We start from the raw sequence: 26159 nt of genomic DNA, 5'->3' as shown, positions 1-26159 counted from the left end.
CTCGTAGGACATTATTATATCGTATCATAGTGTTCATAAGTTGGATACATCATACAACCGTGCCTTCTCAAAATTTTGACCAGCAGGTTCCTTATTCGAAGATTCCCGGGGTTGCATCATATTGTATCATTAATATACTATTAGTCAAAGGGCCTGCTCTATAACAGTAACAAAATCTTACCATCTCTTACCTTCATTCTTCATTTTTCTTTGTTTCTTTCTGGACTTCTATGGAACTCTTGCCTTGAAACTTGCAATAATTCCTTGGTAAGTTCAATTCAAATCCTTTTTATAGAACCAAATCATATTAATTTATTATTTGTGTTGTATAATTTTTTTCTTTGTGCATAGAAAAAGCGGTTTGGGTGATTGTTTGTGAAAAAAGAGAGGAAGATGGATCCAAACTTTCAGGGAGCTATTAGGAAGTATTTTTTTTTTAATGTGACGGCAGTTTACCAAAAAAATAAAATAAAAAAAAGTGACGGCAGTTTTTTAATTCAAAAGCGGTGATGAATTTTTTTAATAATTTTCTAATATACTTTTTTATATAAATATTTTTGGATTTAAAATATAAATATTATACAGGCTTAATCTTTAGTTTACTTTATATTTTACTTAATTTCACTATAAAGTGAGTGGCTGTGAGAATCGAATTCGTAATATCATGGTCAGTGCACTTATGATATCATGTAAATAATCAATTCAAACAAAAAGTTTAAATTGATGAACGGAGACTTTTTTTTATAATTTATATTATTTTTTAACACACCAATTTCAAAAATATGTACCGAAATGCCATGGGGTCAAAAAGTTTGCCAAAATATCACAATGGCAAACAATGTGATAAGTGAAAGCGGAATTCAAATGCCGTCAGTTTACCAAAAAAAAAACTGCCGTCACAACATGGTCAATGTGCCAACGATATATGCTGTTAAAACACACGGTAATATCATATGTATAATTGAGATAGTTTATTTTGTATAATAAGAAGGAACTTTTTCTTGTTCGGAAGCACTAACTGAGAAACTCTGGCTGATATCGTTGGTTACCTTAGCTGACATATGCATTCGCAGGTGCAGCCGACTCAGTTGAAGTTCGAACGAAGTTGAAGATGGGACAGTTCCTATGTTCTGTCCTACTTACGACTCTGACCATATGACTCTGTGTTTTCGCCACCAACTAGACATTAGACAACGCAATTAAAGAAAGAAAAACTCATTTCTCAAAGGTTCCATTCCACTCTCTATTGTCTTCTGTTATTGAATTTTTCCCATAATTATTTAAATGAACGACATTTTTTCTTTCTTTCTTTTTTCTGCTGTTGCTATTATGCGCATCCCTGGATCTTCATGTTTCTTCTTTATTTCCTTCAGGAATGGAAACTCACGGTTTCCCCCTTCATACATAAATTATCCTCAATTAACTGATTCTTAGGGTTTCTAAAGTTCCCCCAAGCTAGTTTAACATAAACAGTTCCCCCAAGTTAAGTGGAACTGTTTACAGATAAATAAATCCTAGTTTTTCTTGTGTTACTGCTTCTGCCTCTTCCACGTTTCGTTTTCCAGTGTGTAGTATCTATAATCACCTCACTATAGAACTCTGTTAATTATGTTGTTCTCATTTCTTGGGGTATCATAATAGTAAACAAATTTCTTTCTTTCTTTGTCCTTTTTAATTTATAATATTGATTGATAGAAGAGGTGAATTCCTTCAGATTTTATTTCTTGATGGATCCTCATTTCAAGTTCAATTTCGTCAACGGATTTAAAGTCAACCAAGTGCCTATTATGCTCAATGTAGGGGATCAGTGCCTTGACCCTGTAAATGGGATGAGATCCATCCACTCTGGATTCATGGATAACCGGTTTCGTCTTCCACCTGATCCAAACGATGCTCAAATTCCTGATTCCCTCTCCACCATTACTACGGAAGAAGACTCTGATCCCTTGGATGAGACTGATTTCTCTGCTACCGTCCTACGCTACATAAACCAAATGCTTATGGAAGAGGACCTGGAGGAGAAGCCCTGCATGTTTCATGATTCTTTGGCTCTTCAAGCCGCTGAGAAATCATTCTATGAGGTCATTGGTGAGGCATACCCTTCTTCTTCCATCCAAAACCATCTCCAATTGGAGAGCCCTGATGACAGTCTCTATAGTAACTTCATCGATTTTAGCAGTTGCAGTACCACTAGCACTAGCAACATGGTTGAGCCCCATTGGAGTAACGTTGATCTTACGGCGTACAACTACAAGCCTTCTTTACTTCAAACCAATCTTCCTGCTGACTTTGTTTTCCAGGCGAGTTCAACCTTTTGTACCCAATCTTCTATGAATAGCACTAGTAGCTTCACTGTAAACAATGGTGCATTCTCGGAAAGTCCCAAGGCTGGATTTCTAGATTCAAACTTGATTAGCAAGAGTGAGTCTATACTGCAATTTGAGAAAGGTGTGGAGGAAGTCAGTAAGTTTCTGCCTAAAGGGAATCCATTGGTTATTGACCTGGAGAACAGCACTTTTAGCCCTTCTTTCAGAAAGTCTCCTCAGCAGGTTGTAATTGAGACGGAGAGAGATAAATGGGAGAATCATGAGCGGGTGGATGAAACAGATTTACAAGATGGGAGAAGTAACAAGCACTCAGCTGTTTGCATGGATGACAATGAGTTATCAGAATTATTTGATAAGGTACTGCTACCCAAGAGTTGGGGAAATGAGGCAGCTCCTGTGTGTACTTATAAAAAAGGCCAGCCTAATGGACCAAACATGAGCAGGCAGCAGAAAGAAGAAAAAAACAAGTCTGTTAGTGGAAAGAGCCATGTTAAGAAACAAGACAATAATAAGAAGGGAGTTGTGGATCTGAGGACACTATTGATTGTATGTGCACAAGCTGTTTCTTCTAATGATCGTGCAACTGCTAATGAGTTATTGAAGCAGATAAGGCAACATTCTTCCCCGCTGGGTGATGGGTCTCAGAGGCTGGCCCATTGCTTTGCAAATGCTCTTGAAGCACGCTTGGCTGGCACTGGCACTCAGATTTATACTGCTTTATCCTCCAAAAGAACCTCTGCTGCAGACATGGTGAAAGCTGGCCAAATGTATATTTCTGTCTGCCCATTTCAGAAGCTTGCAACAATTTTTGCAAACCATGCATTTTTGAATCTTGCCAAGGAAGTGGAAACTCTTCATATTGTAGATTTTGGCATCCGTTATGGCTTCCATTGGCCTTCACTTATTTATGAACTATCAAAACGACCTGGTGGACCTCCCAAGCTGCGCATGACAGGGATAGAGCTCCCTCAACCTGGTTTCAGGCCAGCAGAGAGAGTCCAGGAGACAGGGCTACGCCTGGCAAGGTATTGTGATCGATTTAATGTTCCATTTGAGTTCAATGCTATTGCAAAGAAATGGGAAACCATCAGAATTGAGGACTTGAAGATAAAGAAAAATGAACTTGTTGCAGTGAATTGTTTGGTTCGATTTAAGAATCTACTTGATGAGACTGTTGTGTTGAATAGTCCCAAGGATGCTGTTTTAAATTTAATTAGGAAGGCAAATCCCGCTATCTTTATACATACTACGATCAATGGGAGCTATAATGTCCCATTCTTTGTGACACGGTTCCGGCAGGCTCTTTTTCATTACTTTTCTTTGTTTGATGTGCTTGACACCAATGTTGCTCGCGAAGATCCCATGAGGTTGATGATTGAGGAGGAGTTATTTGGGAGAGAGGTAATGAATATTATAGCTTGTGAGGGTTCTAAGAGGGTTGAGAGGCCCGAGACATACAAGCAATGGCAAGGTCGGAACATGAGGGCTGGGTTTAGGCAACTTCCTTTGGATCAAGAGCTCATTAACTTATTAAGGGCTGGGTTGAGAGAAGAGTACCACAGTGATTTCATGCTAGATGAAGATGGCAACTGCATGCTGCAAGGTTGGAAGGGCCGAACAATTTATGCTTCCTCCTGTTGGGTACCAGCATAGCCCTTGACAATGTTCTTCCCAGGGTAGTTAGTAAAAGCGTTTCCTGAGTTTGTTGGAGAGAGATGGTCCACTCAGGAATCTGGCAAACATAATGTGGACTGCTTAAAAGTCCTATGGTTAACATAGAGCACGGTTCAGTTTCAGTATCCCGCATATTTTTTATTCTGTTGTGTGTATAATATAACTAATGTGTATGACATACTTAAGATGCATATTAGTTGAATTCTTCCTTCTTGTGCTAGGCAGTCATAAGCAGTGGTAAATCTAACCAGTGCTAATCACTGTAATGCTTGGAGCGTCAATCCGCTTAATATTATACAACAATGAATAAACCAGATCGCTTTGCTGGAACTGTGGAAAGCATAGTATTTAAACTCATCAACCTAAAAGAGATACTGCAAAATATGTGGGGTCTATAACACTACAGAGTCGATGTCATGTTTAACGGAGGGGTTAGGAATTTAGGATGGTGGTTGTTCCTTTAAATTTATAAAAAAAATAAATTATGTGTGCTATTTATGTTATTTTTTATCATATAAATAATGATTATCCCCTTTAAGTTCACGTAAATTTTTAGTTATGAACATGTTTATTTTTATTTTCACATAAATTATTATAATTTATAAAGAATACTACACTCAACAAATTCCCTCCTGTTCTGCCTGAGGCAGAGATGTCTAACTCGGAGGTTAGATGATTGATGTTGGATTTAGTGTTCTCTCTAGGTACTTATGAATTAGGTACTTTGAGGGCAGCGAATCACTACACACTATATGACGGCCGTAGCCAGAGGGTGTGTGTGTGTGTGTGCACTGCATGGTTGTATAAAGTAGAGTTAGAGAGAGAGATCAGTCATACCTGTAGTCTTTAGCTCCTATTATAGTGCTTACCTTTGGGCTTGTATGATTTGGGCTCCTTGTGGATGTGGGCCTTACTCAGGTCCATAACAGTTGCCCCTCAGCCCTGTATACTGAGTGCTCAGGATGCCGGGATGTCCAAGTTAGGCCACTTGATGTCTGCGTTTCACCCTGGATGTTGGCCATCTTGGCCTTGTCACTGTTTTGATTTAGACCTCGGCTTCTCAGCTTGGCCGGAGGAGATAACCGAGATTCTTCGGGCTACTCCAGATATGACTCTATCCGAGATGCCCTACCTGTAGTGTGGTACGACGTTTTCTTTCCAGAAACGGTTCCTCTTTCCTGGTATTCTCCAAGAAACGGTTCCTCTTATGCGAGAAACGATTCTCCTTCCACATAATAATTACATTTCCATGTGACCCTCTTCAACGAGTGCGACATGTAGTATTGCTCTTCCTCTGTCGTTTTTGCATTAACTTCTACTGCAAAAACGTCCCTCAATTGTCTTGTCTACCTTGAAATTACTTTAATACAGCCCTGCCCTTTGGCTTCGCGGGTTTAATCTTTTCAACTTCAGTTTTCTCATTATCTTACCATTTCAACTCTTCAGAATCATTTATCAGCACTCTTATCACTTATTGCATCTCCTTTTCGCTCACCATCCGCAAACCTTCTTGAAGCTTATTCTGCTCAGGTGCATTTATTTTCTTCATCGTTTTGCCTGCTTCTTTTTCTTCAATGTTGTCTCCTGCTTTGCTATTTTCTCCGTACACTATTGAATTCAGTCGCATGCGTATATTTATGACAAGTTTGATTCCATCATCCTTGAATCTGTAATGTGTCACATTGTTCTTGCATGTCTGGTTAAGATTTGCTTATTTGCACTGTATTGCTTATATGAGATTATCTGCTGCTTGTCCATTTCTCAACATTTCTTAGTTTGGAAATTCTCCTGGGATGGGTGAGAGAAACTTTACTATTCGAGGGAGGTTCACCTGCCCTCACATCTGTTGTCGTAGGGATGAAATTGATGCCGAGGAAGAAGAGAGACATGCGGAAGAAGAGGAAAGGTTTATCCAGAGCCTGCCTCCTGGTCTAAGGTTTTGGTTGTTTGGCAGACCTCGAACGGAGGAGGAGACCCAATCCGCCTTACTAGGAGGTTATTGAGGAGGTGGAAGTAGAGGGGCATCTTCATCTCGCCCTCCAATCCAAGGGCAAGGAACGGGTCTCCGAGGTGGAGGAGCATCTTTCTCTTGCCCCCCAACCCGGGGACGAAGCCGAGGTCTCCATCGTAGCTTAGGGATTCCATCCAGACGTCCCATTCATGATTTGGTTCCAAACTCTCTTCCTTCATATTCGACCCTCGCTCCAACTCGTAATCATTCTCTTCTTCCTACTTCTCATCAGAGAATACCCGTTCAGCCGAGTAATAGGTGTCCAGAACCTTGCTTCAATTGTGCTTACCTTAGTGCTCAATTTGTTGAGAAGGGAAACGATTTTATGGCCGACTTAGTGTTAGGAAGTTGTTCCCATCATCCTGGTTCATCTATCCCGTCTTCAGTTGTTGAATCCGATGACTCCTCAAGTTCTTGCAATAATAGCTTGTTTAGTTCGGGTACGTATCTTCTTTGCTGCGTACTTTTTCTTGCTTTTTAATCCTCCCATTTTGCTGTTCTAGGTATTTATGGAGTTCCCTTCTACAGAGTTAAACGTGGAGATTGCCTCCTCCAGCCAGGGCCGAGAGACCGAGGTGAGCCCAGCTGAGAAAGGTTCTGCCCCTGTTAGCAATGATCTGCGAAAGAATACCCATGGGTCACAGAAGAGGTTCTAAGATTTAGGTCTGGCATGTCTACTAAAGAGGTATCCGGTCTTCCAATTGCCAACCCCGTTGGGTTTAATACGTTCACTCCTGCAGATGACGAGCCTGTTTGTTCAGGACGGAACCCTGAAGAACCACATTCTTTCTTATTTTATCGTGACCTAGTAACGAAGATCGGAATCCGGTTTTCCTTTTCTCCCTTCAAGATACAGCTTTTGAATCACCTCCTCCTTGCACCAACCCAGATTCACCCAAATGGTTGGGCTTATATTGTTGCCTTCGAGCAGTTGTGTGCATCCTTATCTCTGTCTTGCACAGTTCCTCTTTTCTTGTATTTTTTTAACGTCTACACCCCTCGCACTGGTTCGAAACCTCCAGAGTTTAAGGGCTGGACTAGCATTCGAGGCCGTGCTAGTAACCCTTCTAGGAAGCTATTTTCTGTGTATAGCGATTCCTTCAAGGATTTTAAAGCTTTTTATTTCAAAGTTGTGGCCGAGGTTGGGGAGAGGCCATGGTTCATTGGTGATGACGATGAAGGAGTATTTCCCCTATACTGGTCTCAGGAGCATCATCTCCGCAAGTCGGCTGACTTCAAGCTGAGTTTATCAAAGGAGGACAAGATCAGTGTTAAGGCTTTATTGGCCCATGTGGGTTCAAAAGGCCATCTGAGTGCAGCCTCCTTAGTAGCTAGATCGCACTCCAATTTGGAACGAACTAGTATGCTCACCTTATTTCTTTTTAATGCTTTTGATGTCTTTTTTACTATTTTAATGTCGTCTTCTGCTTTCAGGTTCCAGCATGAATTTTGACATGGGAGAGGAGGATTTGGACTACATTTTATCCTTGATAGGTCCAACCACTGCCCCAATTCCACCGCCTTCGAAGAGACCAAGGACAGCCAGCCCTTCTGTGGCCACAACCTCTGCGCCTGCCTTCAACCTCAGCGTTTCAATATTAGACCTTATCAATGATTCTGAGAATCTGGAGTCTAATGCTAACCCGGCTTCACCAACTTCTGGTGGTAGAGGTAACTCTTATGCCGTGGCCTCCATCCCCCGGGGTGCGCCAGCCCCAGCAGCCCTTCCAGCTGGACTTAGGAGGGGTGCACTATGGGAGACGGGGGTCTCCTCTGAGCTTCGAAGTGTCGTTCTCCCTCCGGCTTCCTTTTCTGGCTCTGGGATTATATCCCGCGCCGAGATGGAAGATCTTCAGAAAACTGAGCTGTATGCTTTTAAAGCGGCATCGTTGTTGAAGCTGTACTTCTTGCTGCTAGATAAGCATTCTGAAGTTGTCGCTGAGTTGGATGCTCTTCAGGTTAACTATCGTAAGGCAACTCAAGACAACAGGAATTTAGCCAGCACTGCTGCCGAGTTGAAATCTTCTTTGGAGCAAGCTCAAACAGATCTGAAATCCATTTCCGACTCATTCAATCTGACAGCCGACAAGGAGAGCATTATCAACTATATCAAGGGGAAATCAACTGCACTTACGGAGGAGGAATCCAAGGTTACGACGTTGACTGCAGAGAATGCTAAGTTGAAATCTGACCTGCAGAACTTGCAAGCTGCTTATGATTTCAGTCAAGTCGCCATGGAGAAAGCTGTTGGTAGTGCCTTTAGGAATGCCGTCAACCAAATGCGGTTTTTAATCTCGAGGTTACCTTAAAGACGAACCAGTTGGATTGCTTTGGGTATATCCAGGGTGGGGTTTATGTTCCCCCCTTCAGTTGATCAGAATGTGCTTGAGGTTGAGACTTCAAATGTAGGGATCAATCCGGAGGTGGAGGCTGCTGGCCAAGAATTTGAAGCAGAGATGCGAGAGATACTGCATACTGATGACTAAGAATGAAGAACCGGGATGCCGGTTTATTTTGTAATTCTTTTGAATTTTCTTTCAACATCTTGGAAATTATTTTGAATTGTATTGAACACCTTATAGTCCGTCATATGATGTTTTAATTTGGATCTGACGCTGTCACAACTAATGTTTTGGAGATTAGCTCGGCTTGATTTTTTCTAATATTTGTCGTTTTAAACTACGATTCTTGCTTCTTTCTGCAAGAACCTTTTAGAAATTAAGGGTGTGCCCTTATTTTCCAATATGTTATACCCCGGCTGAATTTACGTCTTTGTAAGACGGATTTCAATGCCTCAAGGTATTTTTATTTCCTGGCTAGCACACACGCCCTTGCTCATTTTGGCAAGGCAGGTTCTAATACCTCAGATTTAATTCTCGGCTAGAACCCACTATCCTTTCCACTTGGGAAGACAAGTTTCAATATCACAGAGTTGTTTCCGGGCTAGAACTCACGTCCTTGCTCATTTTGGCAAGGCAGGTTCCAATACCTCAGTTTTAATGCCTGGCTGGAACTCACGATCTTGTCCTTAGGCAAGACGGATTCCAATACCTCAATTTTAGTGCCTGGCTGGAACTCACGATCTTGTCCTTGGGCAAGACGGGTTCCAATACCTCGGCTTTAATGCTTGGCTAGAACTCACAATCTTGCCTTTGGACAAGATGGGTTCCAATACCTCGGACTAGAATTAAAAACACATTCTTGGAAGATGGTCGCTTTATTCAATTATTCATAACTTGAAATTCCAACTACAATAAGGAAACTTAAAATTTGTTATTCTTTTCAACTAAAGTATTTCTTCAGCTTGTCTGCATTCAATGTCCTTCTAATACTTTTCCCTTGCGGAGTTTCCAACACATAGGCTCCTTTCGACAGCTTTTCTCTTAGTTTGAATGAGCCCTCCCATTTTGGGGCTAGTTTTCCTTCAGCTGCGTTGCGACCTCCTACGTCGGCCTTGCGGAGAACCAAGTCATTCACTTCGAATGATCTGGGTTTCACCTTTTATTGAATCGGCTTGCCACAAGTTTCTTAGCTGCAAAGTTTCTACAATGAGCCATAACTCGGGTTTCATCTATTAGATCTAGCTCCACTGCCATCTTTTTGCTATTATCCTCCTCTGCTTGTGCTAACGCCTGAACTCTTCTCTAGGACGACTCTCCTACCTCAACTGGAATCATTGCTTCGCATCCGTAAGTCAGTATAAATGGACTTTCCCAGTGGATGTCTGCATCATTGTTCTATATCCCCAAAGTACGTAGTACAATTCTTCTACCCACTTCCCTTTGGCAGATTGTTCTATCATCTTCTTTATTCCTTCTATAATGACCTGGTTAGCTGCTTCAGCCTGACCATTTGTCTGGGGACACTCCACCGATGCGAATCGATGCTGGATATGGAGGCTCGTCATTAGCTCTTGAAAAGACTTGCTTGTAAACTGCGTCCCGTTGTTAGTTACCACCTCAGCCGGGATACCAAACCTGCATATTAAATTTCTTTCAAAGAAACGTTGTATCCTAGCCAAAGTGATGGTAGCTACTGGTTCTGCCTCTATCCACTTCGTGAAGTAATCTACGGCCACAATCAGCCATTTCAATTGTCTTTCTGCAACCGTGAATGGGCCTAAAAAGTCCATTCCCCATTTGAAAAATGGCCATGGAGCCGTAATCAAGTTTAATTCTTCTGGGGAGCTAAGAGGTTCTTCCCATGCCTTTGGCATTGATCACACTTCTGGACATGCTCCTTGGCATCATTATTCATTGATGGCCAAAAGTATCCAGCTCTAACAGCCTTTCTAGCTAAAGCTTTCCCTCCAACATGCTGGCCATTTATGCCTTCATGTATTTCAGCCAATACATATTGTGCCCTATCCGAGTTTAGGCATTTTAACAATGGTGCAGAAACCCCTTTTCTGTAAAACTGGTCTTCTAGCATGGTGTACATAGCTGCTTCTCGGACTAACTTCCTGGCTCCCTCTTTTGCTGGTGGTAGAGTCCCTTTTTCCAAGTATTCGACGATGTCAAAACGCCAATCATTAACGTACGTTATTTGCATAACGCAGGTGGGTTTTAGGATGCTTTGCTCAACCACTATCCTATGGTTCCCTCTTCCTTTTGTACTTGCTAGCTTGGATAGTATATCAGCCTTGCTGTTTTCATTTCTAGGGATGTGGTTGACTTCTACTTTTTAAAATTCTGCCATTAATTGTCTAGCCGTATCCAAATATTTTGTTAGCAACGGGCCTTTTGCTTGGTAACTACCTAAGATTTGGGAAGTCACTAATTGCGAATCACTGAAAACTTGCAACTTTCGGGCTCCAAGTTCCTTGGTTTGCTGTAGCCCAACTATAAAAGCTTCAAACTCTGCCTGGTTGTTGGATGTTGGGAAGCCCATCTGCATAGAATATTCAACAGCTACACTCTCTGGATTTTCAATGATGTCCCCAGCTCCACTGCCTTTAGAGTTGGAGGAACCATCAACATACAGTTTCCATGTATCTGGGTTGTGTGAATTTTCACTTTGGAGTGAGGTGAGCTCTCTAACAAAATCTGCCAGCGCTTGTGATTTGATTGCTTTTCGACTTTCAAATACTATGTCGAATTCTGACAGCTCCACAACCCAAGTCATCATTCTTCCTGCTAGGTCAGGTTTATGAAGGATCTTCCGAATTGGCAAATCCGACCTGATCACAATTTTATGTCCTTGGAAATATGCTCTGAGCCTCCTAGCCGAGATCAACAATGGAAATATCCCTGGAGGAGACGACTCACAAAGTAGATCGACTGCTGTCTCTCCTCGTTTTCTAGTACTAGGACCGAACTGACAGCAACATCACCGACAGAAAGATACATTATTAACGCTTCCTCTTCTCTTGCTTTTGTTAATACTGGTGAGGAAGCCAGCTGTCTCTTAATCTCTTGGAAGGCGGCTTCACACTCTGAATTCCATCCATATTGCACCTCTTTTCGGAGCAACTTAAAGAAAGGTAATGCCATTTCTGCAGATCGGGGTAAAAATCTAGTGAGGGAGGCTAGTCTCCCCGTCAGTTGCTGTATCTATTTCTTGTTTGCGGGGGCTTTCATCTCCAGCATGACTCTACACTTGTCTGGATTGGCTTCGATGCCCCTGTGGGTCAGCATAAAGCCAAGAAATTTCCCTGCAAGAACTCCAAAAGCACATTTGGCCGGATTCAACCGAATGTTGTGTTGTTTTAGCTTCTCAAAGGTTGCTTCCAGATCTTCAATATGCACCTTTGAGTCCAATGACTTAACTATCATGTCATCTATATATACCTCAACACTCCTGCCAAGTTGGTCTGCAAATACTTGATTCATCATTCTCTGGTAAGTGGCCCCTGAGTTTTTCAACCCAAAGGGCATCACATTGTAGTAATAGTTCGCCTTTTCTACAATGAAGGTTGTTTTCTCTTGGTCTTTCGGATGCAATGGGATTTGATTATACCCCAAATAGGCATCCATAAATGACAACATCTGGAACACGGATGAGCTATCAACCACTTGGTCTATGTTAGGCATCGGGTATGCATCCTTAGGGCATACCTTATTCAAATCAGTGTAATCTGTGCATACTCTCCATTTTTTATTTGGCTTCTTGACCATTACCACATTGGAAAGTCAGGTTGTGTATTGTATTTCCCTGATGAAGTCTGCTTCCAACAGTTCCTTCACATGATCTTTTAGCACCTGCCATCATTCCGGGCTAAGCTTCCTATTCTTCTGAGCTACCGACTTAGATCCTAGGTACACTGCTAGCTTGTGACAACAGAAAGTAGGGTTTACCCCAGGAATTTCTGAGGACTTCCAAGCAAAGACGTCCTTACTGTTCCTTAAACATGTGATAAGTTGAACTTTTACCTCGTTCGCCAACCCCTTACCGATCTTTGCAGTTTGTCCCTGCTCTCCAATGGTCACTTCTTCTAATTCTCTGTCGGGTTCAGGCCTCGGCATTTGAGTATCATCCCTCATGTCTAATTCCACCATGTTGACCAGAGTCTTCTTCTCCTAGCTCGAGCCGCTTTGACTGCTACTATTTTTGACCCCAGCTGAAGGTTTGGGATTGTTTTCCACCGCCCTAACGGATTTGAAATAACAGTCTTGAGACTTCTTCTGGTCTCCGGCAATGGTAATCACTGTGTTCTGCTTACCAATCATCTTAAGTTTTTGATGTTTGGTGGAGACTAACATATCCCAATTATGGATGGTCGGTCTTCCCAATATCACATTATACTTTGAAGGGAAGTCAGCTACAATAAACCTTACTCTTCCAGACTTGTACGCCTCTCTGGTTCCTAGAGTGAGCCTGAGATCAATATACCCTTTGGGGATGGTGTTACGGTCGTTGAATGCGATCAGGGCCGTGTTGCAGGGCTTCAAGTCTTCCTCGTCTAGACTCATTTTTTTGAACGCCTGCCATAGGATTATGTCGGCACAACTGCCGTTGTCCACAAATATCTTCTTGACTCTGCAGTTGACTAATGTTTCCGTAATAACTAATCCATCAACATGTCCTGGCATCACATCCTCCAACTCTTTCTTGGTGAAGTATAGTAGTGGCGGCTCTGGTTCAGCTTCTTTAAATTTAGGTCGCTCCCGAATCGAAAGCACATCTTTTAAATATTTTCTTCTAGCATTCATGGTGTCACCTCCCCCACCAAAAGCCCCACTAATTACATTGCATTCAAACTCTGGCTCACAAATTCATCCTCTTCTCTGGCCGGCTTCTTACATCGACTTTCTTCTTTGAATCTTTTCTCTCTTGGCGGACTCATAGGCCGACCTCCTCTTCTTTTCCTATTGTTTTTTCATCCTTGAGTCCTTATCAGATATTGACGCAGCTTTTCGTCCCTGATATACTTTTCAATCGCATCTCTCAGATCCCAGCATTCATCAGTATTGTGCCCAGGTCCATCATGAAATGCGCAATACCGAGATTGGTCTAACTGTAACCCGGCTTGGTTCAGCAAAGACCGGGGTCTATCTACCTTCTTCATCTCTGTGGAGGCTACTTCCCTCCAGATTTGCGACCTGGATGAATTTAAGGGTGCGTACTTCTCAAATCTTCCCCTAGCTGGAATTTTGTCATCTTGTCTTTTACCCCGGAAGTCATTTTGCTTTCGACTTCCAGGTTTCTCTATTTGGTTAGGATGGTGCTTCTGATCCATATTCTCGATCTCCATCTGTTCAAGATCTAGATACTTCTTTGACCGCGCTGTGAACTCTACCAAAGTCCAGATTGGGTCTTTGTATATGGATTTGGCCAACCTAGAAGAGCCATGCAATCATGCGATTACCAGGTGCAGATGAACATTTTCAGACAACCCTGGAACCTGCAAAGCTGTCATTTTGAACCGGTCCAAATATTTCTGCAGGAATTCCCCAGGTTGTTGTCTTATTTTACCCAGCGCAAACTCTGATTTCGGCTGTTTTTTGCTAGTGGCAAAATTCAGCAAGAATCTTCCACCGAATTCTTCAAAAGATCTGATGGACCCCGCTAGTAATGATGAAAACCATGTTTGAGTCGCTCCTGTCAGCGTAGTCGCAAAGAGTCGCGTGATCAAAGGCTCTTCTATTCCTTTGATGTACATGGCCGTGTCGAAGGCATCCAAATGCACTTAGGGGTCCTGCGTTCTGTCATATTTTAGAAGCTTTGACAAATTCAGATTTTCTGGAAAGGGTGCATCAACAATCTTGTCCACGAAGGGACTATCATTGTATTGCCCCCTGTTGTACTTTCTCCTGTAGACCCCAGATACGTCATCCAGGTTTCTGAACGGATGTCTGTTATCTAAAGGCTAGGGATTCTCTTCCTGCCTCACTGTAACTCTTCCTCCACCCCGGCCTTCTTGAAGCCGAGGTTCCTGGTTACGAACCGGGTTAAGAACGACCCTTTGAGTTCGGCCATCAGCACTTCTTGCTTGGGCCCGGGTTCGATCATTTTTCTATTTGGGATTCGTGATCCTCAGGTCGGTCATGACCCTCGTCATAGCTTGTGTAGGATCCGGGTTAGAGACTCGCCCTAAAAGAGTTTCCAAATCTCGAATTTTCCTGGCACCCTCTTGTCTTTGGAGCTCATGACTTCTCTCCATTTCCTCCATTCTTCGAAGCACCGCAGCGACAGCCAGATCTGTCACCCGCAGATCGTTAGCTGCACCATTTGGGATCTGCGTGGCATCTGCAGTCTTCTCCTCCATTGGCTGTAGCCCTTGCACGTATGGGGCATTCGGATTAACTGCTGAGGTTGATGCCGAATCAGAGTGCATATCACTAATGTGCACGGCATCGGTATTTAGCTGTTGATGATCCAAAGGATCCTCCCTAATCGGAGGAATTGGCTGGTGCCTGGAATTCGATCTTGAGGGCTGTCAGTACCCACTTCTCGTCGTCCTCGCTACTTTGGTCAATGGCTTCTAACCACGTGATCGTAGAAAGGGTTCATTCCCACAAACAGCGCTAATGTTCTGCCTGAGGCAGAGATGTCTAACTCGGAGGTTAGATGATTGATGTTGGATTTAGTGCTCTCTCTAGGTACCTATGAATTAGGTACCTTGAGGGCAGCGAATCACTACACACTATATGACGGGCGTAGCCAGAGGGTGAGTGTGTGTGGACTGCGTGGTTGTATAAAGTAGGGTTAGAGGGAGATCAGTCATACCTGTGGTCTTTAGCTCCTATTTATAGTGATTACCTTTGGGCTTGTATGATTTGGGCTCCTTGTGGATGTGGGCCTTACTTAGGTCCATGACACCTCTCTTTATAAAAATTTTTGCCTTCGGTATTTGATCCTAAGTTCCCTACCATTAACTGGCTTTATCAAATAACTACACGTGGTCATTGCTTCTTTAATAAGGGACTTCGCCCATTAGATAGGAACACAGACAAATGTGCCATATTTTTGGTATTTATATATCAAACTATTTTAGGAACAACAAAATATATCAAACTGTGATGCATTGAAGTTCATTACAACTGGTAGAGAATTTGATGGCCAATGATTTCGTGACATGTGACACACTTTTTGACTGGACGAAGTTCGCTATAAGTGATAATGAACTTGATCGCGTGACAGTCAGGTTTTCCTGCGAAAGTGTGTCACGTGTCACAAAATCATTCCCCACCAAGTTTACTATCAATATAACGAACTTCAACACGTAACAATCTGGTAAATTTTATTGTTCGCGTGATAGTTTGGTAAAGAATTCCCAAAAATGTGACAATCTAGTCATTGTTCCCATTAGGTATGGATTTTTGAAAATTTTATGTTCATTGCTTATTTTATTAATGTTAAATTCTCATCCCTATTTGTCAAAGTAAACCAAATTATTTCAGAACCTAACAAAAGAAAAAAAAAATCAAACATTTGACCAACAAATTCTGAGTAATTATCATTGGATTACCACCACCCTGGTGCTGTCAATGAAGTAATCTTGGAAGAAAGGTATAGCAACAATACGAATTTTAGATGTCTATATTCATTCCCTTGAACTTTAATTAATCAAGAAGCTGTTGGATTATTTCTCCTTAATTAGATACAAGTTCCAATGCATGGAAGAATGAAAATGCTTCATGGGAAAATGAAAGGACTTCATGGGAGAATGAAGAGTTGTATTGAATTTCTCCACATTAAATGAAGAAGAATTTAGAGCATTGAACATATCCCTCCTAGCCATCTATAAATAGAGGAAGAGATGAGATCAACAAAGTGAGGTAAAGAAACCCTCCATGAGAGAAACAACCCGACTGAATACCTCTAGGGAGAAGTTTGAGTGAGACCTCTCTAAAGAAGTTTGAATACCATCATTGTAGGTGATGCTTGATTATTTTAGAGTACCTCTAAAGAGATGTTTGAGTGTTAGACCTCTTTAGGGACGTTTGATGTTACCACCATACTTGGTGAAGTTTGATTATACCTCTAGTGAAAGACTATGGAAGTTTGATTGTTGTAACCCATTATTCTTATAGTGAAAGTTTGATTCTGGACTAGTGTCCCGTGAGTTTTTACTTTTTCATATTGGAGAAGGTTTTCCCATGTTAAACAAATTGAATGTGTTCTTCTCAATCTCTTTCCTCTTGTATTTTACTGTTTCGCTTTCGCAATTGACTTGAGGGTCCGACTTGACTCAACAGTGGTATCAAAGCAGTTTCAATCCAGGCACCTGGAGCTTGGTTGGAGACACAATGAGTACTTAATTTTAGGAGTACGAAAAGAGACTTTTGCTTGAGGGGGAGCGAGTACTGATTACACTCTCTGCGAAGGAACGGATATGAAGATCCCATCTAATTAAGTCGAAAAAGGGGAGAATTGTTGGATTATTTCTCCTTAATTAGATACAAGTTCCAATGCATGGAAGAATGAAAAGGCTTCATGGGAAAATGAAAGGACTTCATGGGAGAATGAAAAGTTGTATTGAAATTCTTCACATTAAATGAAGAAGAATCTAGAGCTTTGAACATATCCCTCCTAGCCATCTATAAATAGAGGAAGAGATGAGATCAACAAAGTGAGGTGAAGAAATCCTCCATGAGAGAAAGAACCCGACTAAATACCTCTAGGGAGAAGTTTGAGTGAGACCTTTCTAGAGAAGTTTGAATACCACCATTGTAGGTGATGCTTGATTATTTTAGAGTACCTCTAAAGAGATGTTTGAGTGTTAGACCTCTTTAGGGACGTTTGATGTTACCACAATACTTGGTGAAATTTGATTGTATCTCTAGTGAAAGACTAGGGAAGTTTGATTGTTGTAACTTATTATTCTTATAGTGGAAGTTTGATTCTGGACTAGTGTCCTGTTGGTTTTTAATTCTTCACATTGGAAAAGGTTTTCCCACGTTAAAACAATTGACTGTGTTCTTCTCCATCCCTCTCATCTTGCATTTTACTGTTTCGATTCTGCAATTGACTTGAGGGTCCGACTTGACCCAATAGTGGTATCAAAGAGATTTTAATCCAGGGACCTGGAGCTTGGTTGGAGACACAATAAGTACTTAATTTTAGGAGTACGAGAAGAGACTTCTGCTTGAGGGGGAGCGAGTACTGATTACACTCGCTGCGAAGGAACGTATATGAAGATCCCCTCTAATTAAGTCAAAAAGGGGGAGAATTGTTGGATTATTTTTCCTTAATTAGATACAAGTTCCAATGCATGGAAGAATGAAAAGGTTGCATGGGAAAATGAAAGGACTTCATGGGAGAATGAAGAATTGTATTGAACTTCTCCACATTAAATGAAGAAGAATTTAGAGCATTGAACATATCCCTCCTAGCCATCAATAAATAGAGGAAGAGATGAGATCAACAAAGTGAGGTGAAGAAATCCTCCATGAGAGAAAGAACCCGACTGAATACCTCTAGGGAGAAATTTGAGTGAGACCTTTTGTAACACCCCGTATATATCCGGTTTGTTATCACATCATCGTATTAAGCTGCGCTTAATTAAAAATGCGGAATATCTTTTTCTTTTCAATTATGACGTCATTATTAATTACCAACTTGATTACTTAATCATTTTCAAAACATCGCCTGTATGTAAATGGCAATAAGACAGCTAACTGAAATACCTCATTAAATAAATAACATAAATATGTCTCTAGTCACGAAACTACAACACGTAGACCGGACAACCCTGATAGTTTATACAACCCAAGCTAGAAAGTACTAATCATTAAAGCGGCATGGATAAACCCCATGCTCGCCAAATAAGGCAACAAACCCAACAAAAGTCTCAACTCAAATATCATAGATGACATAAAATATAAACAACATCTAAATCCAGTCATGTCAGCATACAGCATAAATATATCAACTAAGCTCCGGCCTCCTGCCGCCAGAGGCATCAACCCCCAAGTTACCTGAACCTGAAATAAGCGTCCCCAAACGCGGGGTGAGATTTCTAAACAAGAAATCTCAGTAAGACAAGGGGTCCTCAAGAATCTTCCACCCCAAGCTCACTTACATGTGCAATATAAGTTCCAAAAGCAGTTTATCAATATAATTTCCAAAACAGAGCAAAACAGCAGATAATCATGTCATGTGTGTCATAAAATAATCTACTGGCCAGAGAGATGCATGAATACGTCTATTACCCACACAGCACGCGCCCATGTCGTACCTACCCTTAGGATCACATCCCATCGGGTGAACACCACATACATATCATAAGCATTTGCACTTAACAGCTCAAAAGCATTTCAAATATCAAAGCATGTAACACAACATGCATATAGACCATTCCCCCATGGGATATGGTGGAACCAAACAATGGCTAAACCGAGGACACGAAAGCTTACCTCGCAAGCTAACTATCCAAGCCAAGAGTTCACACAAGCTCAAGGCCCACAAACAGCACAATCATAATCTGTTTATACAATAATTAATCATCAATAATCATTGCTCAAGATTACACTAAGTGATTAAGGCTTCTTACTCATTTTAGCTCATTTCATGCTGTTTCTGCAGGAGGTATTCGAATACTCATCGATGAGTATTCGAATACTCCCTGTCTCCAGAAAGTATTCGATTACTTTCATTTAAGTATTCGAATACTTCCAAGTATCCAAATACTTTTCCCCCCAGTATCCGAATACCACAGTATCCTAATACCAAATCTCATTGTATTCGAATACTTTCCAGTATTCGAATACTTCTTCAAAGGTATCCGAATACTTTTCTTCTCAGAAAAGTATTCCAATACTCCTACAAGGAGTATTCGACTACCTGTGAACAAGTATTCGAATACTACACGAAAAGTATTCGAATACTTCTTTGTCACAATGCAGAAATACGAACAGTGATCTACATAATCCCATTTTTAAGGAACCAAATGCGATTGGGAGTCTAATGATTCCCTAAACAGATATTCATTACCATGTTTTGAACTCAGAAACACATTTCTTTACTCAAATGGTTAAAGTTTCTCTTTTTAACCGATTAAACAAGCTTTAAACATCAGATTACAAAAGCTATGGTCATGTGAACAACTAATTTTGTCCTTAATATTTAAAAATGACGAAAATATAGAAAATATAAGAAAAAAAATTAAGTTGTGAACACCTAATTTTGTCCCAAATTTCTTAAAAAAAATATGATTAAAATTATTTAAATTATGATCTCTATTTAAGCAATTAAATAATAAAAAAATGAAAAAGATAGAAAATAAAGAAGAAGAAAAAAACAAAAGAATGATAGAGGAAGAGTGACCAAAGAGTTTAATGCTGGCAAACAAAATTGAGCCAAGGAGAGGCAAGCATTTGAAACACAAAGAAAAGACTTCGGAGACAAAACACCAAAGTTGCGAAACCAGGGCAGCCTCTGCATAAAGGAAGAGAAGCATGCTTGAATCAGGTTGACCACCAATAAAAAGAAGGAGCCTAACTGCAGGGCGGCAGAGACAGAAAAGAGTGGTTTTTTTTGGCTCTATAAGAGCTACTGAGTTCTAAGGTTTGAAAGGAAGGCGGTGTTTTGAGGGGAAAGATGGAAAATGGCGTTACCAAAAAGTTAGTTGGGTTTGGAGATTTTAGGGGATCATAGAGAAAAGGGAACCCATGTGAAGGGGAGTAACACTGAAACAAAGAAATGAGAGGAGGCTAGGAACTAAAAGAACCGTATTTATCAAGGGAGTGATAAAAAAAGAAAAGGAAAGGAACTCAGAAACAAAACTTATAAAGAAAAAAAAAACTTGGAGGAGAGAGTTGACACGCCGCTGCTGCTTCCGCCGGTCGTCACCCAAACCTCCACCAAACAAAATCACATCGCCTACAATATGTCCATGTAATAGCTTCCATCCTCGCCATCTTGTCATCATCGTTGGGTGACCTTCACACGATCGAGAGTGGATACATTATCTGGAGGGGTCCTCTACCAGGGAGTAGAACCTCGTTAAATTTTCATCTCTCCCCTACACAGACCTGTAGGTATGCATTTGTTTGATTAAGCAGAGTATTTTCTTTGTTTTGTTTCAATACTTACGGTGAAAAATATTGCATGAAGACAAAAATAATAGATTGATTTGAATATATATGCAAAGATTCAAGAAGATGCCTCTGCCTTCGCTTGTTTCCACGGAAATAGTGTAAGGAATAGAAATGGGAATTTGAGCTGGTGAAGCTTTCTTGGTGTTTGTGAATGCAATGCATTTTTTATTATTCTTCTACATTACTGTACGTGTAACATTTTAGATGCAAACATAGAAAATGGAGATGACGAAGCTTTTCTTGGTTTATTAGTTTATCATGTTAGTTGATCATGTGAGTATTATTTGTCTTTTTCTACTAGTTATTAGATTCTTATGTTTTGCTACTTGTCCTCACTTCATTATGTTTGCTTCTATTTTAGTGGGTTAGTGATACTTGTCATTCCACTTTGTCGACTCTTTGCATTCATGCTGTTCGGTGTAATATTGTTTAAATTGAATAAAAACTTGAAAAAGGGTTATGAAATATTATTGATTTGTATTTGAATCTGTACATAGGGGTCTCTATTTATAGAGACTTCTTGACCTAATTTTGACCTAATGGGCTTGGCCCAATATACAAGTAACGGACTAAATAAATACAAATAAATGACTACATAATTACTAATAAATGACTACATAATTACTATTTACAACACTCCCCTCAAGCTGAGGAATAGATATTTATCATTCTCAGCTTGCTAGCAAGTTCTTGAAATCTATCTCAAGGAAGCCCCTTTGTCAATAGATCAGCTAATTGACGCCCAGTGGGAATGTATGGAGTGGTAATCAACCCGCTATCAAGTTTCTCTGAAATGGCGGTCGACCTCAATATGTTTAGTCCGATCATGTTGAACTGGATTATGAGCTATACAAATAGCAGACTTATTATCACATAGCAGCTTCATAGGTCCCTCACATTTTATTTTTAGATCATCAAGTACAATTTTCAGCCACAGTAACTCACAAATGCCTTGAGCCATAGCTTGAAATTCAGCTTCTGCACTTGATCTGACGACCACATCTTGTTTCTTACTTCTCCATGTCACCAAGTTACCACAAAGAAACATGCAATAACCAGTGGTAGAACGACAGTCAGTCACGGATCCAGCATAATCAGCATCTGTGTAGACTTCTAAAGATAGATTGCCATCACGTTGGAATAACAACCCTTTACCAGGAGTACCTTTCAGAATCTGAAGAATTCTCTCTACTGCCTGCATATGTTTCTCCTTTGGATCGTGCATAAACTGACTGCAACACTAACAGCATAAGCTAAGTCTGGTCTAGTATGGGCCAAATATATCAATTTCCCAACTAGCCGTTGATATTGTCCTTTATCAACTGGAGGACTCTCCTTTTCATAGCACATCTTGTGATTCTGCTCAATAAAAGTATTAGAGGGTTTACACCCAAGCTTTCCTGCTTCTTTGAGAAGATCAAGAACATATTTCCTCTGGCTGATAAAGATTCCTTTGCTCGAATGAGCTACTTCTATCCATAGGAAATATCTCAGTTTCCCAAGGTCTTTGACTTCAAACTCAGAGGCAAGCTGTGTTTGCAGAATCTGTCTCTCCACAAAATCATCACATGTGATAATAATATCATCAACATATACAAGGAGCACAGTAAGCTTCCCATTTTGGGAGTGCTTGAAAAAAAGAGTGTGATCTCCTTGACTTTGTTTATATCCTAAGGTCATTATAACCTTAGTAAACTTTCCAAACCAGGCACAAGGTGAATACTTCAATCCATACAAGGCCTTTTTTAATTTACAAACTTTATTTTCTCCCTTCACAGAATCAAAACCAGGCGGAATTTCCATGTAAACTTCTTCTTCTAACTCACCATTGAGGAAAGCACTCTTCACATCAAATTGGTTTATATCCCAATTGTAATGGGCAGCAAGGGATAACAAAACTCTCACCGTATTCATCTTTGCAACTAGAGCAAATGTTTCTTCATAATCAATGCCATAGGTTTGAGAGTAACCTTTGGCAACTAATCGAGCTTTGTATCTCTCAAGAGTTCTATCAGAATTATATTTAAGGGCATAAACCCATTTGCACCCTACTGCTTTCTTTCCAGTAGGTCTATCAATAACCTCCCATGTTTTATTTTTCTCCAATGCATTCATCTCCTCTTGCATGGCTTGAGCCCAATTCCCATCTTTCAAGGCTTCATGTACTGATTTTGGGATTGCAATAGAGTCTAGTGCTGAAACAAAGCTTTTGTGCTGCACAGACAGATTAGCAGAGGAAACAAAATGGGAGATAGGGTATTGAGTACAAGAGGAACAAGATTTCTTAGGACATGATCTTTTTTCCTTTTCTAAGAGCAATGGGTAAATCATCAGAATCAGTAGTAATGGGTAAGTCATCAGAAGTATCATGATCAGAAATATGAGATTCAGGACTTACCAGTGGTTCAGACGATTGAGGTTGCTGCTGAGGCAATGTGGGTTGTGTATCAGTCATAGGAGGATCAGTCACAGGAGAATCAGACATAGACACATTGGGAACAGGAACAAGAGGAAGAGACACTGACTCAGGTGAAGGAGTAGACACTGAAGATTCAAATTCAAAGAAGGAAGGTGATGAGTCTTCTAGTGAATTATTCTCCCCCTGAAGATGAGGACCTTGGAAAAAGGACTCAGATTCCTGAAATATAACATCCATAGAAACAAAAAAATTCCGACTACCAGGGTGATAACACTTGTAGCCCTTCTTATCAGGAGCATATCTAAGGAAGACACATTTAAGAGCCCTAGGATCCAACTTACTACGATGCTGTTTATGAATATGAACAAAGACAACACACCCAAACACTCGAGGAGGAAGACTTTGGAAAGTTGGAACAGAAGGAAAAAAAAAGTCATGGAGTGAATAGGACTTACATGATCGAGAACCCGAGTGGGTAGACGGTTGATCAAGAACGCTGCAGTAAGAATGGCATCTCCCCAATAGCATTTGGGTACATGTGTTTGAAACAGTAAGGCACGAGCAACTTCAAGAAGGTGACGATTTTTTCTTTCAGCAACCCCATTTTGTTGAGGGGTGTCTACACAAGTAAGTTCATGAATCATACCTTGATTTCGTATAAATTGGGAAAAACTGTGATTAACATATTCAGTACCATTATCTGTTCTTAGTCTCTTGATTTTTCTACCAAATTGGGTCTCAACCATTTTATAAAATTGAAAGAACAGATGTGGTACCTCAGACTTTTCATGCATTAAGTAAACCCAAGTTACACGAGTGCAATCATCAATAAAAGAAACAAACCATCTATTTCCAGAAGCATGAGGGACTTTACAAGGACCCCACAAACATCAGAATGAATAAGATCAAAAGGTTCAACACTCTTAGTACTACTAGAAGGAAAAGACACACGATGATGCTTAGCAAACTCACAAACATCACAATGAAAAGACTCAACAGGCTTAGATAAAAACAATGACGGAAATAAAGACTTGAGTAAACCAAATGGAGGATGTCCCAAGCGCTTATGATGAAGCCAAATCAAAGAATCAGCAGTTGATTGACCACGAGACATCAAGATGTGATCTGTTACTTTATTTGCGGGAGATTGTGACACCAGATAGTACAGCCCACCTTGCTCTTTAGCACTACCAATCGTCTTCCCCGTGGCGAGATCCTGAAAAACACAATGGGTAGGGAAGAAGGTTACAGTACAATTCAGATCTTTTGTAATTTTATGAATAGAAAGAAGATTCGTGGAGAGTTTAGGAACATGAAGATCATCTTTAAGATGTAAGGACTGCTGTAAGATTATGTCACCAGAACCCGCAACTGATATATGTGAGCCATCAGCTATGGCTATAGTATGAGTTCCAATGGTAGGATGATAAGAAGCAAAGGAGTCAGCACAACAAGCCATATGATCAGTAGCACCAGAATCAACAACCCAGGAATGTTTAAAATCATTACATGAAGAAAGGAAAGAATGAGTTTTGGGGCTCATACCAGTCAAAGCCAAAGCACTAGTATCAGATGGCTTACTCAGATAATCAAGGATGGTTCGGAGCCGTTCTAACTCATCTAGACGAAATGCAGGTTGGGTCTCATTAGGTGCAGGAGTTATTCCAAAGAAAGTAAAATGCGCTTGACCACGCATCCTTGCCATCTTTTCTAAGACAGTTTGCTTTCCATGGAGGCGAAAGCATAAATCCTTGATATGACCTGTTCTTTTACAATAAGAACATCATCGATCATCTCTCTTAGGTTTAGAAGATGCACCATCATAAAACTTTGTAAAGGAACTCCTTTGAGAAGAAGTCATACTGCATAAAAAACAATCAACGAAAAAGGCTCTAAGAAGCCAAAAAATTCGGAAAAAATACCAAACGATGTCCGATCTGAGAAAACAACACAGATCCAGAAAGAGAACAAGGAGACGAGAAGAATGGTGGTGGTCCGGTCCAGAAACACCGCCGGACGCGCCTCCACGCGCCGGAGAAAGCAGCTGCGCGTGGGCTTCACTCGCGGACAAAGAGGCGGCGCGTGAGAGCGCGTGGCAAGGCTTCTCCGGCTGAAATTTTTCCGGTGTGGTCGTCCGGTGAGCGCGTACCTGTCTGTGGGTGGTTGCGATTGAAAAGTCACCGAAAAGGGTTCTAAACGGTGAAGACAGAACAGGTTGAAGGCGGTCGGAGGTGTTTGGGTCGTTTGTGGCGGAGGAACGTTGCGTAGAATGATATAACGAAAAAAAGAAGGTCAACAGTGGTCCCTTTGATCCAAAAGGTCCCCGGAAAATTTTTTCCGGTGGCGTCTGATGGCGGCAAGAGGCAAAGAAATTAGGGTTTTGTAAAAACAAAAAGACAATAGGCGCGGAAGCAGAGCCCTCAGGATCGAGAGCTCTGATACCAACTTGAAAAAGGGTTATGAAATATTATTGATTTGTATTTGAATCTGTACATAGGGGTCTCTATTTATAGAGACTTCTTGACCTAATTTTGACCTAATGGGCTTGGTCCAATATAAAAGTAACGGACTAAATAAATAAAAATAAATGACTACATAATTACTATTTACAAGATAAAATGATGTTGACAAATGCAAAAGCAAATAAATATGTTTAATGAAAGGAATTGTTAAACTAAGGCTTATAGGGTTACGTAGTAACCCTGACATTTTTATTATTGTATTTTTTTGGGAAATCGAAATCATGCTTAAATTTGGAAGTAATGGCTTGTTTTATTGATAGTTATTGGTAGGTATAGTTTCTTCTTTTAGAATGTTTGAAATTTTTTATTCTCATGTTTAGGCAAAGGTTCTTTTGTTGTTAATTATTTCTTAGTATTCTTTTGAGCGAATGATAATATAATGAATAATGACTCAAAGTTTCCCTTAAGAGAAAGGGAGGAATTAACTGAGTTGTGACAGGTTGTTAATCCCATTATTTTTAGAATCATTTCGACTATGACAGTCCGATGATTTTTAAATCGTTTAGTAATAATAAACAAAAAATAAACAATCATAGTTTCTATTTGAAATTATTTGACGTTGGGTTAATTTAGAAAATAAAGAACAATTATTAATTAAAATGGAAGTTAGCTGAGCCGTGACGGCTTGTTAACTTCACATATTTCATTTTGACTCATTTTAGCCGTGACGGCTTGGTGATTCAAAATTCATTTTAATTCATCGTAAAATTTACCTAAATAAAA

At 40.5% G+C, this 26159-nt stretch overlaps 2 protein-coding genes across 2 annotated transcripts; one reads left to right on the top strand and one right to left on the bottom strand.

The window, feature by feature from the left end:
* The first annotated feature begins 1030 nt into the window (after positions 1 to 1030).
* On the top strand, positions 1031 to 4125 carry LOC133309151 (scarecrow-like protein 14). Its single transcript, XM_061509892.1, has 2 exons — positions 1031 to 1228; positions 1715 to 4125. Exon 2 carries the CDS (start codon positions 1728 to 1730, stop codon positions 3978 to 3980), a length of 2253 nt encoding a protein of 750 aa, XP_061365876.1. The 5' UTR covers positions 1031 to 1228; positions 1715 to 1727; the 3' UTR covers positions 3981 to 4125.
* A 6057-nt stretch (positions 4126 to 10182) lies between these two features.
* On the bottom strand, positions 10183 to 11504 carry LOC133309152 (uncharacterized). Its single transcript, XM_061509893.1, has 3 exons — positions 11280 to 11504; positions 10770 to 11169; positions 10183 to 10688 (listed from the first exon to the last, which is right to left on the bottom strand). Exons 1-3 carry the CDS (start codon positions 11502 to 11504, stop codon positions 10183 to 10185), a joined length of 1131 nt encoding a protein of 376 aa, XP_061365877.1.
* Positions 11505 to 26159: the final 14655 nt, after the last annotated feature.

Source organism: Gastrolobium bilobum, unplaced genomic scaffold (genome assembly GCF_033153095.1).
Source record: "Gastrolobium bilobum isolate Gb01-03AN ecotype WA unplaced genomic scaffold, APGP_CSIRO_Gbil_v1 utg12529, whole genome shotgun sequence".
NCBI classification, from domain to species: Eukaryota; Viridiplantae; Streptophyta; class Magnoliopsida; order Fabales; family Fabaceae; genus Gastrolobium; species Gastrolobium bilobum.
The sequence above is the reverse complement of the archived record's forward strand: the minus strand, read 5'-3'. Positions and strand labels throughout refer to the sequence as shown.

What these genes read in the sequence shown, in the direction of transcription:
- LOC133309151 (XM_061509892.1), top strand. Translation starts at nt 1,728, where the DNA reads ATGGATCCTCATTTCAAGTTCAATTTCGTCAACGGATTTAAAGTCAAC.
- LOC133309152 (XM_061509893.1), bottom strand. Translation starts at nt 11,504, where the DNA reads ATGGCATTACCTTTCTTTAAGTTGCTCCGAAAAGAGGTGCAATATGGA. An exon ending in GACAGCAGTCGATCTACTTT is followed by an intron (nt 11,170 to 11,279) that starts GTGAGTCGTCTC and finishes CCAATTCGGAAG; the next exon opens with ATCCTTCATAAACCTGACCT. An exon ending in AGTGACTTCCCAAATCTTAG is followed by an intron (nt 10,689 to 10,769) that starts GTAGTTACCAAG and finishes TTTAAAAAGTAG; the next exon opens with AAGTCAACCACATCCCTAGA.